The sequence below is a fragment of the Giraffa tippelskirchi genome, chromosome 2 (genome assembly GCF_054371585.1).
Source record: "Giraffa tippelskirchi isolate mGirTip1 chromosome 2, T2T-mGirTip1v1.2.pri, whole genome shotgun sequence".
Classification (NCBI taxonomy): domain Eukaryota; kingdom Metazoa; phylum Chordata; class Mammalia; order Artiodactyla; family Giraffidae; genus Giraffa; species Giraffa tippelskirchi.
The window spans coordinates 12,190,087-12,204,450 of record NC_137276.1 but is presented as its reverse complement, the minus strand read 5'-3'; the positions used below and the strand labels follow the sequence as shown (position 1 = coordinate 12,204,450).

The 14,364-nt window shown below is 53.1% G+C and overlaps 1 protein-coding gene across 3 annotated transcripts in view; it reads left to right on the top strand.

The window, feature by feature from the left end:
• The window catches only part of GRK5 (G protein-coupled receptor kinase 5), a 226,746-nt gene extending 219,608 nt beyond the window's left edge, over positions 1-7,138 (top strand). For all 3 annotated transcript variants that reach the window (XM_081536227.1, XM_081536217.1, XM_081536237.1), the window contains 2 exons: positions 214-345; positions 2,622-7,138. In XM_081536227.1, coding sequence (XP_081392353.1) covers positions 214-345; positions 2,622-2,720 — 231 coding nt within the window. In that variant the 3' untranslated portion in view covers positions 2,721-7,138. The remainder of the gene's footprint in view (positions 1-213; positions 346-2,621) is intronic.
• Positions 7,139-14,364: the final 7,226 nt, after the last annotated feature.

Below are 14,364 nucleotides of genomic sequence, written 5' to 3'. Positions count from 1 at the left end.
CTTCTGTCTTCTGAGTGAGGGCGGCTCGCCAGGCCGTCAGGGAGAGGCAGTGGGCAGGCGGGGGGCTGTTGGGGTCTCAGCCTGGGCAAGTGGAGGGCCTGGCAGGACCGGGCTTGGGACCGTGTCGCCCACGGCCGGGCTGCTGGGCTGCCTGTCCACCCAGGATGACCTGGACAGCCCCTCGCACCGCCTGTGTTCTGACCCCTTCTCCAGATGATAGAAACGGAGTGCTTCAAGGAGCTGAACGTGTTCGGACCCCACGGTACCCTCTCGCCAGACCTGAACCGAAGCCACCCTCCGGAACCGCCAAAGAAAGGGCTGCTCCAGAGGCTCTTCAAGCGTCAGGTGAGACCCTCGCCCCCAGCCCAAGCTGGATGCCCTCGTCTCAGCTCCGGGAACCCCAGCCCTGACCCTTCCATAGGACTGAGACCAGCTTGCGGGCTGGAGAGACGGGGGGTTGCAGCTGCAGCCTGGAAGGACAGGCAGCCTGTGCGAAGTGCCTTGAAACCCACTGGTTGATGGGGTCCCCAGAGCGGAGGGGCAAACCCAAAGTTCACCCTTTGTCAGGGTTCCAAAGCCTCAGCGCTGTTGATGCGTTGGGTTTATTCTTTGTTGTGGGGCCTGTCCTGTGGCTTTAGGGGTTTAGCAGCACCCCTGGCCTCCAGCCAGTAGATGGCAGTAGCATCCACTCCCACGTGTCGGTCAAAAATGTCCTCAAGGCCTGGGGACAAAAACGACCCTGGTTGAGAGTCGTAAAGACGTCACCAGTTATGCATGCAAAGATTTGACAAAGAACAGGCGTACCTGGTGTTGGAGAGGCGTTCCCCACAGAACCTCGGGGCTCCTGAGGAGGGGCCCTGTAGTTTGATGCTGTGCCTTCCAGCCGCCAGCCAGAGGAGACTTTGTCCCTCAGGAAAAGGTATTCTTTTCTCAGAGCCTGGTCTTGGATCAAGGGTTGGTGGGGCCAAATGGGAGAAATGTCCCAGGCAGGACCAGGCAGGCCTTCGAGAGAGAGACCCCTACCCTCATCCCTGCCACCAAGAAGGGGGGGAGCCACCATAGCGCCCCCTCCTGGCCTAGCCCTTAAAGAAGGCTTGGTCCCATCCCCAGGCCTGTGAGGCCCCTGGTTCCTTACTTTCCTCTCTCCCAGCCTGCAGGAGCAGCCCCTCTCCCCAGGGGAATGAAGAGGTGAAGGCAGGTGCAGCTCTGTCCCCAGACCCTTGGCATCCCACCTCCCTCCCTCTTAAATAACAGGGAAGAGGTGGCTGTTTGTGGTGCTCCACTGTGGGCCAGGCCCTGTGCTAAGTGCTTTTTGAAGGCGTCTCTTATTTAATCTTCATAAAACCCCAGGCCTCCATTCAACTATTCATTCCGCCAATATGTATGGAGAACCTATTCGTGCTAGACTGTTACCTGAGGACTTAAGATGCAGCAGCAGGCAAAACTGTATCCCTCCTTTGGGGACCTTAGTGGAGGGTGAGCCCAGAAAGTGCTCCCATCACCCCATTTCACAGATGAGGAAACTGAGGCTGAGAGGGGTTAGAGAACTTGCTCAAGGTCACACAGCCCGTGAGCCCACACAGAGGATCTGGGATAACAGAGTGGGGAGCATGGATCCAGCACGTGGAGAGGAAATGCAGACTGAGGGCCCAAGTTTGCAGTTTTGTCTGGAAACTTTGTACGAGTTTCACCCCCTATTCCACAAACATACTCATCTCCGCCTACTATAGAAATATAACTTTCAAATGCCTCCGTCAAGTAAAACTGAAATTCCAGACGGAAATGACCTCCATCTCTGACATGGACGAGCGCCCCAGGACAGCCCCGGATTCTGGGGACAGGCGTTTGCTATGGAAGCTTACAGTCCGGGTTCAAGTCCAGCCCTGATCCCTTCCCGGTTGGGCGGCAGCTCATTGACCCTCTCCCAGCCTCTGTTTGCCCACCGGAAAACGTAGGATGGAGATGCTTGCTGCCCGGGGTGGGAAGAGAACTTAGTGGGGTAGAGAACAGTGGACTCAGCACGAGCCCGAAACACCACCAACCAGGGGAGCAGACACCCGGATCTCTCTTCTCCTGGGATGGGGTGCCGAGAGACTGCCGGGGGTACTGAGGACGAGCAGCTCATGGTTCCCGAGCGGGCACCCGGGAGAGCCCTTTGTATGCACAGCCTTGTTTCCTTTTTCCAAGAGCCCCGGGCACAAGTAGCTCCTACCCCACCTTACAAAGGCCAGGCAACCAGGGGAGTCAGACACTCACTCAAGGTCACTCAGCTAAGAAGTGGCACATTTAGGGTCTGAACCGGCAACCTAACTCCAGGCCAGCAGGTCTAACCATGCAGATATTAATACAGAGGGACCGCCTCCTCCCTGCCTTGGGCTTCTTTGAATTCCATAGCTTTTCCTGGGCACCAAGAAAAGCCCTCCGCCGCAGGGTAGCCTGTGGACCTCAGCCTGCCCGGGGAAAACAGAATGCAGCAGAAAGCAAGAGGGAGACCTGGTCACCTGAGCCCCTCTCCGGCTCAGATTCCGAGGCCCCTGTGAGGTGAGGGCCCCAGGGCCTGACTCTGCAGTGACTGACTTGCTCTCTCTCCCTCTCTCCTCTCTGCTCACCCCCCGTCTCAGCATCAGAACAATTCCAAGAGTTCACCCAATTCCAAGACCAGTTTTAACCACCACATCAATTCAAACCATGTGAGTTCAAACTCCACCGGAAGCAGCTAGTTGCAGCTCTGGCCTGAAGTCCATGGTGAGACCAGCCTGGACCCTTCTTCTTAGAAGCAGACTTGTGACCGGAGGAGCTCCCACCCTGGTGGGCAGGTGGGGAAGCCCTCCAGGAGCCGGGGAAGGAGGCCACCCACCCCTGAGACGGGGAGCCTCCCAGTTCCTCAAAGAGATTTCGACTCAGGTCTGTGTTCGGAGGCGGCCCTCAAGCCGAGATGGATTGGACGTGTCTCTGGCGAACACTGCAATAGAAATCCAGTCGGATACAACAACTTGCACGTATTTTAATAGCATCCTAATAACTAGAACTGAATTTTGTCTTTATTATTTTTAAAGAAAAGTTTTGTAAATTTCTCTATTGTCTCAGTTTACATTTTGTATATTTGTATTTAAAAGAAAGTCAGACTTTGAGGGTGTATATTTTCTGTGCCGCCACTGTTAAGCCATGTGTTTTAAGACATTTTAGAGGGGGATTGGTGGGAGGGGGGGGATTTACAACAACAATGAAAAAATGTGACTCAAGACTTCCAGAGCCTCAAATGAGAAAATGTTTTTATTAAATGTAGAAAATGATCCACACTTCACCTTTAAAGGATTGGTTGTATCCATCTCTATAAGCTTTTCGTCCCATTGGCACCCTTGTTCTGTTGGCTTGTGACCATCTGAATTAAATGCCCAAAGGCACACTGGGACATCACCCCCAGCCAGAATATCTTCCGTTGGGGTCCGTGGAGTCACCTGAGCCCTGCTCCGTCAAGACGTGCACTTTCCCTCCGGGGGCGCACGATGCCACCATTGCTTCGGCCTCGGCCTCCTCTTCCTTCTGAAAGGTGGCCAGTACTTGGAGCTGAGAGTCTTTAGCACAATGGTGTCTAGGCCTCTTTCTTTCTGAGCAGGTTCTGACTGCTGGAGCCAGTATGTTTTCAAGAGTCTTGCATTTGGGGATTTCTTTATTCTATTTTTAAGAGACACATAGCAAGGTTAAGTGGTCATGGAACCCTAAGAGTCCCAAGCCCTTCTGGCCCATGGAAGCATCAGGGAGCAGAGGTCTTGGGTTTGTAGAGGGGAGAGTGGTTTGCCCAAGGCCTCTAGGCACATCCCTTGAGAATATACAGGATCAAAGGATCTTGAGAGCTTCCAGGGGCCCCACAGATTCATTGGCCCAGGTGACATGGATGGATGGATGGATGTGGTTGGTTCTCCAAGCAAATGGGAGAAGCTGGGCCACCAAAGAAGCTCAGGACTCACCGTCCCTTCTGGGCGAGGGAGGGCAGAGGCACGTATTAACTGGGCATCTCAAATCTCCAGGCACAAGCAGCCCCAGGAGGACTTGGTGGCTTTGCCAGCCCAGGGCCTCTAAAGGGCCCTTTGAACATGGCCGTCCAGCCCCAGGTTGCCTTCCCCTGCTGCCTTCACAAGACGACAAGGAGCAGATCCGCCTTTGCCTCCCCTCCCGGACGGGATGAGAGGTCAACCTCCCGTGCTCCCCTGCCTGCCCAGTTGGCCTCAGCCAGACCTGGTCTCAGCCACTAGGCAGCTACCCGGGATTCTCCTGGCATGGGCCCCGAACTTCCTGCGGCGACATCTTCCATCAAAATACAGATTCCGGGCTCCACCCCAAACCCATAGAACAGAGTTCTCTGGGAGTAGGTCCAGGAACCTGCTTCTTCAAAAAGCTTGCCAGGTCATTCTGCTGCACCCCGGAGTGTGAGAACCACTGCCTCAGGCCACCCATGGGGCTTCCGATTCTCCCAAACTTATTCTCTAAGTGACCAGGCAGCTTTGGAGCCTGAGGTTTCAGGAAGAGAGAGAAGCCAGTGTGTCAGCCTTGTCTGTAGTTCCCATGCTTCTTCCCCAAACCTTGCCATAGGGTCTGGACACTAGACAGGCGCCTGACCTTTGCAACTGACCATTTTGAGGCCATTTTACAAGCAAAGAGGAGCCAGGAAACAGTTGGGCTTCCTTCAGATCCCTTTAATAAGCAGTATTATTTTCTTTAAGACCAGCTCATGTCTCCAAGGCTGCATCCCTTCCCTTTCCTGGGCTGAGTACAAGATGAATAGAAACAGCCATACTCAATTTTTGCTGAGGAAGTGGAGCTCTTTGACCAGTATTTTAAGATCCTCGAGCTCTGACTGACCTTCCTTTCTTAATGAAAAGAGGGACAGTAATCCCACTGGGATAGTCACCAGCCCACGCCACCACCCTCCTGTCCGGAAGTTTCATTCATTTTGCCACATTCACAGCGACCTAAGCTTTTCCAAACAGACTGGTATGCAGAAGTCAGTCTCTTTGCACCTCAAAGCCAATGCACTGTCCATTAAGCATCCTCAAGGAGCAAGAAAGAAAACATGAATCAGTGTGTTTCTATGTTGTGAGAGCAGAGATGCTAAAAGCATAGAGCTTTGCGTGGCTCTTAGAATCACAGGCGTCTTCCTTCATAGTCACTACCCGCCCCCAAGCACCCAGAGGACACAGAGTCAGACTTGCTGGCCTTTGCAATCCTGCTCTTCCTTTAGGCCCATTGCTCTATACAGAAAAAGGGCATCTTCATGTAGAACAGTGCCTGAAAGTCAGCCCCCTCCCCTCGGGGTCCCCACAGGTCCTGCCCCTGGATGCCCCGACCCTGCACCTCTCCACCAAGCTTCTCCTTACTGGTTTGTTTTCTATAGCTGCATTTTTTTTAAAGATTTTTTTTAATTAAGAAGAAAACTTCCTACCATCCACCTTGTCCAGGATGAGGCATATTTGGATAGTGAGTGGATTTAAATCTTTTTATTGCATTGAAGCTCTTCACGGAAGAGCCTTTCTTCCTCCAAGTTGTGATGTTCTCACCGGACCTTCGCTGACTTTGTGCCTTTGACGTGAGACGCAGGGTCTCACAAAAGTGTCTCTGCTTCCACTTTTCAGGAGACAAGCCGCTGTACCCAGTGGGATGGGGGTGGTCTCTCTACCGTGATTACCATGACCCAGGAGTGCTTCTTGAGCCCCCTAGTGAGGGCGGGAAGTCCTCCCATAATATCATTCTTAAGATCACAAAGACCCAACCCCACCATCCTAGAGGATGGCACCACCTCGCAATCAACTCATCCTCTGATCTTTCTAGGCTGGATCATCACTTTGAAAACCACGAGGCTTCTTGCAAGGACAGCTGGCTGGCACAGAAGCCAAGTGTTGCTCTGCCTTGAGCAGCCCCAGGAGGGCTTCTGTCCTGAAATGCACTGCTCTTAGCAAAGGGGAGCCTCAGTCTCAGAGGCCATGCTCCCCGGAAGCTCGCAGCAGGGTCTGGTGTGTGCATGTTTCTCAGGCAGCCCATGGGGGCAAACAGCAGCAAGTTCTGAGATCACGTGTGGGGATGCGGCCTTGGCATCAAAGGCACAAGTGGGATGCGTCTGCCTGCCCTTGAACCTAGCAATCCCGGATGATGTTGAGGGCCTGCCCTCTGAGAGGCAGGGGGTGTCCATGCTATTCCAAGGTGCCCAGCTCCTCATCCTTCCACACCCTGTCCAACCCCCCGTCCCTCAAAGTTTTCCCACCAACCTTCTCACGTGAACTGCTGACCCAGACCTCAATACAGACGGAGCCCCGCAGCCCCCTGAACTTGGCACCCTAGGCCTCGGCCAAGCGGAACAGCAGCCTTGCCAACCATCATCAGTCCCCAGAGATGAAGAGGGATCACCAGTCGGGGTGACACTGGGCTCTCCTCTTGGTTTGCTGTGTGCTTGTGTACCTGGGGGCGACCCCTCTGGTTGTCTCCTCTTCTCTAGCTCCACACTCTGAAGTAGGACCTTCTAACATTTTAGCCTTTGTACGGAAAGCATGTGAAATCTTTGTGCCTCTCCAAGCGCAGGGCTGTGAGTCAGGAATGGCAGAGAGCTCACGTCTTTCTGATCACAACAGACCGTGACGGTGACACCTTGTCCCCTGGGACCCCTTCTGTACCTACAACCAACCAGCCCAGCTTTTCAAGCCCCAGCAGGTGTGGGAGCTCATCAGGTCTAACTTTAAAGGCTTGCACTGTGGACAGTGGCCAAAACTTTTGAAACACTAGCTGTCCTTCTGAGGGAAAGACATACCCCAAAAGAAGAATCTAGACGTCTTGCCCTGGTCCATCACTAAGTCATTTTTGTAATAGATCAGAAGCGAGTGTTCTCGATTAGAAGAGCTTTGTGGCTGTTGGTAGTGCAAAAATAATAATGCTTCTAGTATCCAAAGGTTTCTTTTTTTCAGGGAAATTCTAACATTGATAAATAAAAATAGTTCCATTTTGGAGGTCATTCCTGAAGACACCGGCTTTTGTTCTCCTGCTGCTCTGAATCTTTGTATGTTTCCTCGAATATGTCACAGTGCTGCTGTATCTAGATCAAACCACTGTTGTTTTGTTTTGTTTTTAAGAGAAATAAATTCCGTAATGAAAATATGGCTGCATTCTTTCCTTCTGAGCTGTTCTGTTCCTTCTGCTAAAGCCAGCTGCCCCTGAGATGCCAGGACCTACCACTTCAGTCTCTGAGTTAAACTTTCATCAGGTGGACGGTTCAGCCCCACCCAAGGCTGGCCCTATACTGACCATCCGACCTGACCACAGCTGGCCCCACACCAGGGGGCAGTGCCTAAGGAGCCCTTTCTAGGCTGTTTGACTTCTGATCCCAAACCAACAGATGGCTCCAGAGTGTTCCTGCCACATGATACCAGGCAGGATGGAGCGAGCAGGCTCGAGTCAGTGCCTGCACCCTGATGTTGAATGAGGCACCTCCCCTGGCAGGTTTTATTAATACCCGACAGAGGCCATAACTCAGAGATGGTCTCTACAGACAGGGCCTCTTCTGGCCTTTCAGCCTTCACAGAGCCACACGTTAGAACTGGTCACCAGCACAGCAGGATGGCCTTTGTGCCTCAGAACCCAGAGTCCCAATCTAGGCCCCGAGACCCCTCAGTACCTCTCCACCTGCTTGACCTAGTAGGACAATGAGCAGGTCTTTGGGCGCTAAGTGGGCTTCCCTGGAAGCTCAGCTAGTAAAGAATCCGCCTGCAATGCAGAAGATCCCAGTTCGATTCCTGGGTTGGGAAGATGCCCTGGAGAAGGGAACGGCTACCCACTCCAGTATTCTGGCCTGGAGAATTCCATGGACTGTATACTCCATGGGGTTTGCAGAGTTGGACACAACTGAGCAACTTTCACTTTGGGTGATAACAACCCTTTACTGACCGTCAGTTGGACCTTGAGCGGCCACTTATCACTGAGCCTCAGTGGCTTCATGTGTAAAATGGGATAACACCTGCCAGGAGCCGGGCGTGGGGTGGGGTGGGGTGGGGTGGGGTGGGGTGGGGTGGGGAACTCCTGAAAGATTCAAGAGGACCCTGTGATGCTCAGAACAGAGGCCTCTGTCCTGGAGGACACAGCCACCCTGGCTGTCTTTGGTCCCAGGACAGGGCGGGGGTCCTGGACCCACACACATCAGCCCCTCACAGCCCCAAGGGGAGCTGGTTTCAGCCCCAGCACTTGGTGAGGGAGGCCTTGAGCTGGGAGTCGAGGCTTGAGCCGCCTGCCTCACAGGGAAGGTAGGAATCAGAGTCATGTTGCTCCCTGGCTCCTGGAGCAGGTGTCTGTCCTCCTGAGAGAAAAGGACTGAGGAGGGGGTCTGGTGAGCAGCAGGGGTGAGGAGGGGTGGGGAGCCTGGTGGGCTGAGGGCAACTTCACCTGGAGAGAAAGGACAGGAAGGAGTGCGCTGAGCCTCTGAACAGGGGTCCATCACGGGGGTGGGGCTATTCTCTCGGTGGCCCAGCATTTTCTCTGGGACCTTCTCCCATCGTCCTATGAACCCTCCTGCCTGAGCTGGCCCCCCAGGCAGACAGAGCGGCTGAGGGAGAAACTCCAGCCTCAGGCCTCGGCCGCCCCTATCCCGCACACCGCTCTGCCCAGCAACTTTAGCACTTCCCAGGTAGATGGGGTGAGCTGGGGGGCAGGTGGTGTCTCTCACTCACCTCCCTCACTCCAGACAGCCACGGATTTGCTAAGTGTCCTCGGGACATTTGCCAAAATGTCCTCCAACTAGTTCATTTCCAGGCTCCAAGTGAACACCCCCAGGCACTAAGGAGCTTCAGGCCGCTATCCTCTGGAACGGGGTCCCTGGAGTCACGGGACTGACCTGACACCCCTGGAGACCGCGAAGAGAAAGGAAAGAGGAGCCCTCGGGGATGGCACTCAGGTGGCAGCAGGCCAGGACTCCTGGCACCACTTTGCCCAGCTGTCCCTCAAGCCAAACTCTGCTCAGATGGGGTCTGCTGAGGGTAGAGGCAGGGAGACTACAAGGAGGCCCGTTCGTTTGGCTACAGGGCAAGTGCTTGCCCTACTCAGTCAAAACTCAGACAAAGCCTCTGCCCTCTTCAGCTTCATTCCAGGGGCCCTCAGCCCCCTACTCCACAGATAAAAACCAGGGCGTGTGGAGACTCAGGCCAGTGCCTCTCACCTGAGGGAGCACAGCCTTACCTGGGCTCTTTGTAAACCACAGACTCCGATTCACCAGGCCTGGGTCGGGGTCTGCCTGCCTAACAAGCTCCCAAGAGAAGCTTCCAGTCCACGGGTGACCGTTGAGAAGAGAACTTCAAACTGGAACGTCAGGCCAAGGTCCGTAGTCAAGCCAGGGCCTACGTTCCCACCGCTGTCCCCTCAGGCCCTGCACTTGGAGGTATCGATGTCTTAGGGAGACTCGAGTGTGTTTGCCCTGCCCTGAGTGGGGCTCACACTAGTGCTTCTCAGGTCTGGTCCCTGGGAGCTCGGGCAAACTCTCACCGCCCCCCACCCAGGCCTGCTGAGTCAGAAACTCCAGGTGGGACCTGGTAACAGGCCATCCAGGTGATTTAGGACACACTCAAGTTTGAGGGCCACTGATTTACAAAGTGCTTTCATCTCCCTGAGATCTCGTCGAAGCCCACGGTCTCCCCGTGGCAGCTTGTTAAGCTGAGACATGCCGGGTGAAGCTTGTACGTATAAAAATGGAGATGGGGCATGTGGCCGACTGCCTTTGTTCTCCAAAAATGGGAGCAAGAGTGCAGTGTGTTATTGTGTTGCCTTATATTTTAAAAAATGAAAGGAGAAGCCAAAAACTTAAAGAAAAAATTATCTAGAGGGAGAGGTAGCCAAATGGGGTGTATGGGGTGGGGAAACAGGTAATAAAAGCCAGGCCTTTCTGAAAGTGCCTGTCTTGTAGACTTGACTTAGAAAACCAGGGCTCAAATACAAAACAAGTCTGGACTTAAGGGAGATTTTTGTGCAAAAGGATTCTTGTAAAGGAGGAAAGAAGGGGTCATTGCAACAGAGGGACAGACGATATCTCAGAAAAGAGGCCGCTTTGACTCTGAGGTCTGCGAGGGCTCAGGTTTTGGATATAAAGGGGGTTTTCATTTAGGAGGGGAGTAAACAAGCCTCTTCTCACTCCACTTTCTCACCCTCGTTCTTTCTAGAAGAGGATGCTTTACCCAGAGTCCAGCGTATTCTCCAAGGGGCTGTGTGCTGGCTCGGGCTGAGGGTGGGCCAGAGTTCAGGATCTGGAGGAAGGAGAGAAACAACCAAAGCTGGACTGACAAGCATTTTTCTCTGATGGGCCAGTAAGGACCAACATTTCAGCTATAGTTTAGGAGGCAAGATGGGAACTTGGAGGATCTGTGTCTGGCCTTGTCCTGTGCAAACGGTGGGGGCATTCATGGGTCTTACCTAAGTCATATGGAAAAGAAGTTTCTTTGCAGTGAGATATGTTGGGTTTTTTGTTTTCAGAATGCAAAAGGGTGAAGGGGTATTCCTTTAAAGTCACTGTTTTTCAAGAGCACAGGGCTCAGGTAAAATTCAACACTGTCACCTGTAAATGCTTTAGATGATTGTAAAACAAAACTAAGATTTTTTCAAAAGCATTTGCTAACAGTGAGAACTGGCATGGAACAACAGACTGGTTCCAAATCAAGAAAGGAGTACGTCAGGTTTAAGAAAAGTTGCTGTTTGCAGTTAGCCCAGCTCCTCTCCTGTCACAGGTGTGAATTATATTGTGTCTTCCTCTCCGAAGCTCTGTAGTGAGGCTGGAAAACATTCTGAAGGCTCTAGTGTGTCAAATCCAGATGGCGGTTCATACGCCCTTGCAGGAATGCAGGCTGGGTTTCTTTCCCAGCCTTTGCAGTCAGGAGCAGTTCCAACAGTGACACCGGACCCCACTGAAACCTTGACCAAGGAAGAGCAGAGAGGGGCTGGGCCACAGAGGGCGATTCTGAAGTGCCTTGGGCGTTGGAAGATTCCTGGGCCAGACAGGGGTGCTGGGCGTGCCAGGCCAGGGAGGAGAGTGGCCCCTTTCCCTAGTGACCCCCGGGGTGGAGAAGAGGGAGAAGGTCTTGCTCTCTCCACACCGGCTTCCTTCTAATTCATTCTCAAAAAGCAGCCAGAGAGAGCTTTGAGCTTAGTTAAAAAGTACTCCTCTCACCAGCTTTCCCCCTTATGATTGTGACTTGAGGAATAAGCAGGCCTTCCCCCCCACAGCCAGGGTTTGCCCCGAAGTGAAGACTCACATGTCCTTACACAGGCTGCGAATAGAAACGGGGTGGGAGGGACAGGGGATGCCGTGGACAAACGAACCAAGTAGAGAAAAAAACTCTCGTTTCCAAATTCCTGCTTCTCGAGTCTGTGTATCCGGCAGGGCCCTGCAGTGTGAGGGCTGCCGTGGGCCTCTGTCCTGCTCTCTCCACCGTGTCACACTGCCCTCCGTCTGGAAGCCGAAGAAAGAGGCAGAGGCTGCCTGACATCATTGTGTGTGTGTCAGCACCTAACCAAGGGCAGAGGAGTCTGGGCGCTTGACGTTTGTAGGGAAAGAACAAGCAGCCAAGATGGTGACGGTCAGGCTGTCTTGCCCCACGGCCTTTCCCTCTCATCCCGAGTCCTGTAAACAATGACTTTGCCTGGTTATCTAACAGCTGAGATCACTTATAGCACTGCACACGCGTGTCACGATGCACTGGCTTGGCCACAGGCCACGTTTGCTCTCTCTGCCTATATAAGCTTCACCTGAGACCCTCTCGACACCGCACTAGCTGTTAGAGAATAAAAGTGTCTGCGGTTCCTAAGGCTCCTCGAATCTTCTTCCAGCTTCCCTGCTTGCGCCTTGCCTACCCTGGGTTCAGCAAACAATGTGAACAGCGAGAGAGCTGGCATAGTGGGCAGTGAGACAGAGCGAGACCACATTGTATCACAAAGTTCCCTTCCTGGTTATAGACTCCGGGTGCCTGGCTGTGAGGATCAGCCTCTAGCAGATGGGGGAGCGGCTGTAAATAACAGATCACTAGTAGAATGGTCAGGCCATTTAAGATGGCTGTTCTGGGGCTTCCCTGGTGGCTCAGTGGTGAAGAATCTGCCTGCCCATGCAGGAGACACAGGTTCGATCTCTGGTCCAGGAGGATCCCACCGCATGCCGGGGAGCAGCTGGGCCTGGGAGCCACAGCTGCTGCAGCCCGTGTGCCCTGGAGTGCGTGAACCATGAGGCGGGTGGCGGAGAGCCTGCGATGAGAGGCCCACACAGTAACAAAGACCCATCACAGCCAAAGAAATAAGATTTTAAGTATATAGGTTTTAAAAGATGGCTGTTCTGTTGCTCCCTGTGAATCCCCTGCTCACCCAGGCCCTGCCTCACTCACGTGACTATCCAATTCTCTTAACTACACAGCCTGGTAGCCGGGCCCACCTGACGTCAATTCCCTCATAAACTGGAGCCTCTTTTTCCACTAAGTGCCAAAGACTGCTGTTCTCCGCACACATTGGGGTGTTGCTCTGGGACCCTTTGTGTAAGATTCCCCCATCCAATAAGCCACTGAGGGTCTCTCTTGCTGTCTCTGGGCTCTTCTGTCTTGAGGCTGGGCAACTACAAGGGGTGCAGGGCTCAGCCCAACACCAGTTCACACTCCTGGAGACAGGAAGAATTGTCTAAAGGAGGCGTATTTGTGTGAGGCTTGCCTGGGGGACTCGGTGGGCACCATCCAGGGAAATCAAGAACCCATCAGGGAGAGGAGGCATGCTAAACCCCCTGAGGGGGGAGAGAATGTTCTAAGAAACTCAGATCCTTCTGTAGGTGCCAGGGTCTTGGGTCGCCCTTGTGGGTGAAGGTGTCTAAGGCTGGACAATAGGGCCAATCTTCCATCGTGGCTGAGTGTTTGCAAAGTGGGAGAAGGGGTGCATTGGCTCTGGGGCTGCTGCCAGGGGAAGGTAAACCTTGAGCTGAGGCTTGGGCTGGGGGACGTCCCCTGGGGAGATCTGTGTGGGTCTTTGGGCAATGGGGACATTTGTTTTGTTTTGTTTTTGGCTGTGCTGTGAGGTTTGTGGGATCTTAGTTCCCCAACCAGGGATTGAACCCCCGGACCCTTGGCCGTGAGTGAGAATGTGGAGTCCTGACAACTGGACCACCAGGGAATTCCCTGATGGGGACGTATTTTAGGTCCACTTAAAATCCGTGTGCTCCAACTATGATGCCCATGTCCCACCTTCAGGAAATTCTCTTCCAGATGTAGGGCCCCATGCTGGGGTGGAGAGGAGACAGGGATTTGGGATCTTCCTCACAAGGCCCATCTGAGGCTGCCCGGTGGAAGAGGAAACACTCAAGTGGTCCAGGAGATGAGGCCAACGAGACAGAGGGGCCGGGGGCCCAGGAAAAGGACCCATGAGCCTGGGAGGGGCCCTTAGCGTGAAGCATCTGCCCAGGGGGCAGCAACCCCTAATGCCCCAGCCCTTCTTTAATCTACCGAAATGAGCCTTAAAGAGGGGCAAGAAGGGATGAAGGCAGAACACTAGCTCCAGAAAAGAAACTGATCACCCGGTTCCCTGCGTCTCACCCTCTGCAGCCTCCCCGTCGCCTGCCACCTCTCCCCTCCTACTCCTAGGCCTTTGCACATGGTATGCCCCTGCTGGTACCACACTTTGCCCCTCTTTTTAAAATGATTATTAATAGACTCTATCCTTTACTAGACTTTATATTTTTAGAGCAGTTTTAGGTTTACAGAAAAATTGGGAAGAAAGTACAGAGAATGACCGTATGCCACTTCTGCCACCCCTGATCCCTGCTCCCAGCTCTGAAACACAATTTCCTCTGTTACCAATGTCTTGCATCAGTGTGGTGCTTTTTGTTACAATGGCTGAACCAATGATGCCTTATTATAAAGTCCATAATTTATGTAAGGGCTCTGTGTTGTACAGATGTATCGGTTTGGACAAATACATGTCACGCTTCCACCATTAGATGAATCATACAGGAGGGTTTCACTTCCTCCGAGTCCCTCTCTGCTCCAGCTGTTCATCCCTTCTTCCCCCCCTGTCCCTATGACGTTCCTTTTTAAATGACTATTAACACCCATTTTACTCTTTGATTCTTGGGTTGGGAAGATCCACTGGAGAAGGGATAGGAAATCACTGCAGATGGTAACTGCAGCCATGAAATTAAAAGTCACCTCCTTGGAAGGAAAGTTATGACCAACCTAGACAGAATATTAAAAAGCAGAGACATTACTTTGCCAACAAAGGTCTGTCTAGTCAAGGCTATGGTTTTTCCAGTGGTCATGTATGGATGTGAGAGTTGGACTATAGAGAATGCTGAGTGCTGAAGAATTGATGCTTTTGAACTGTGGT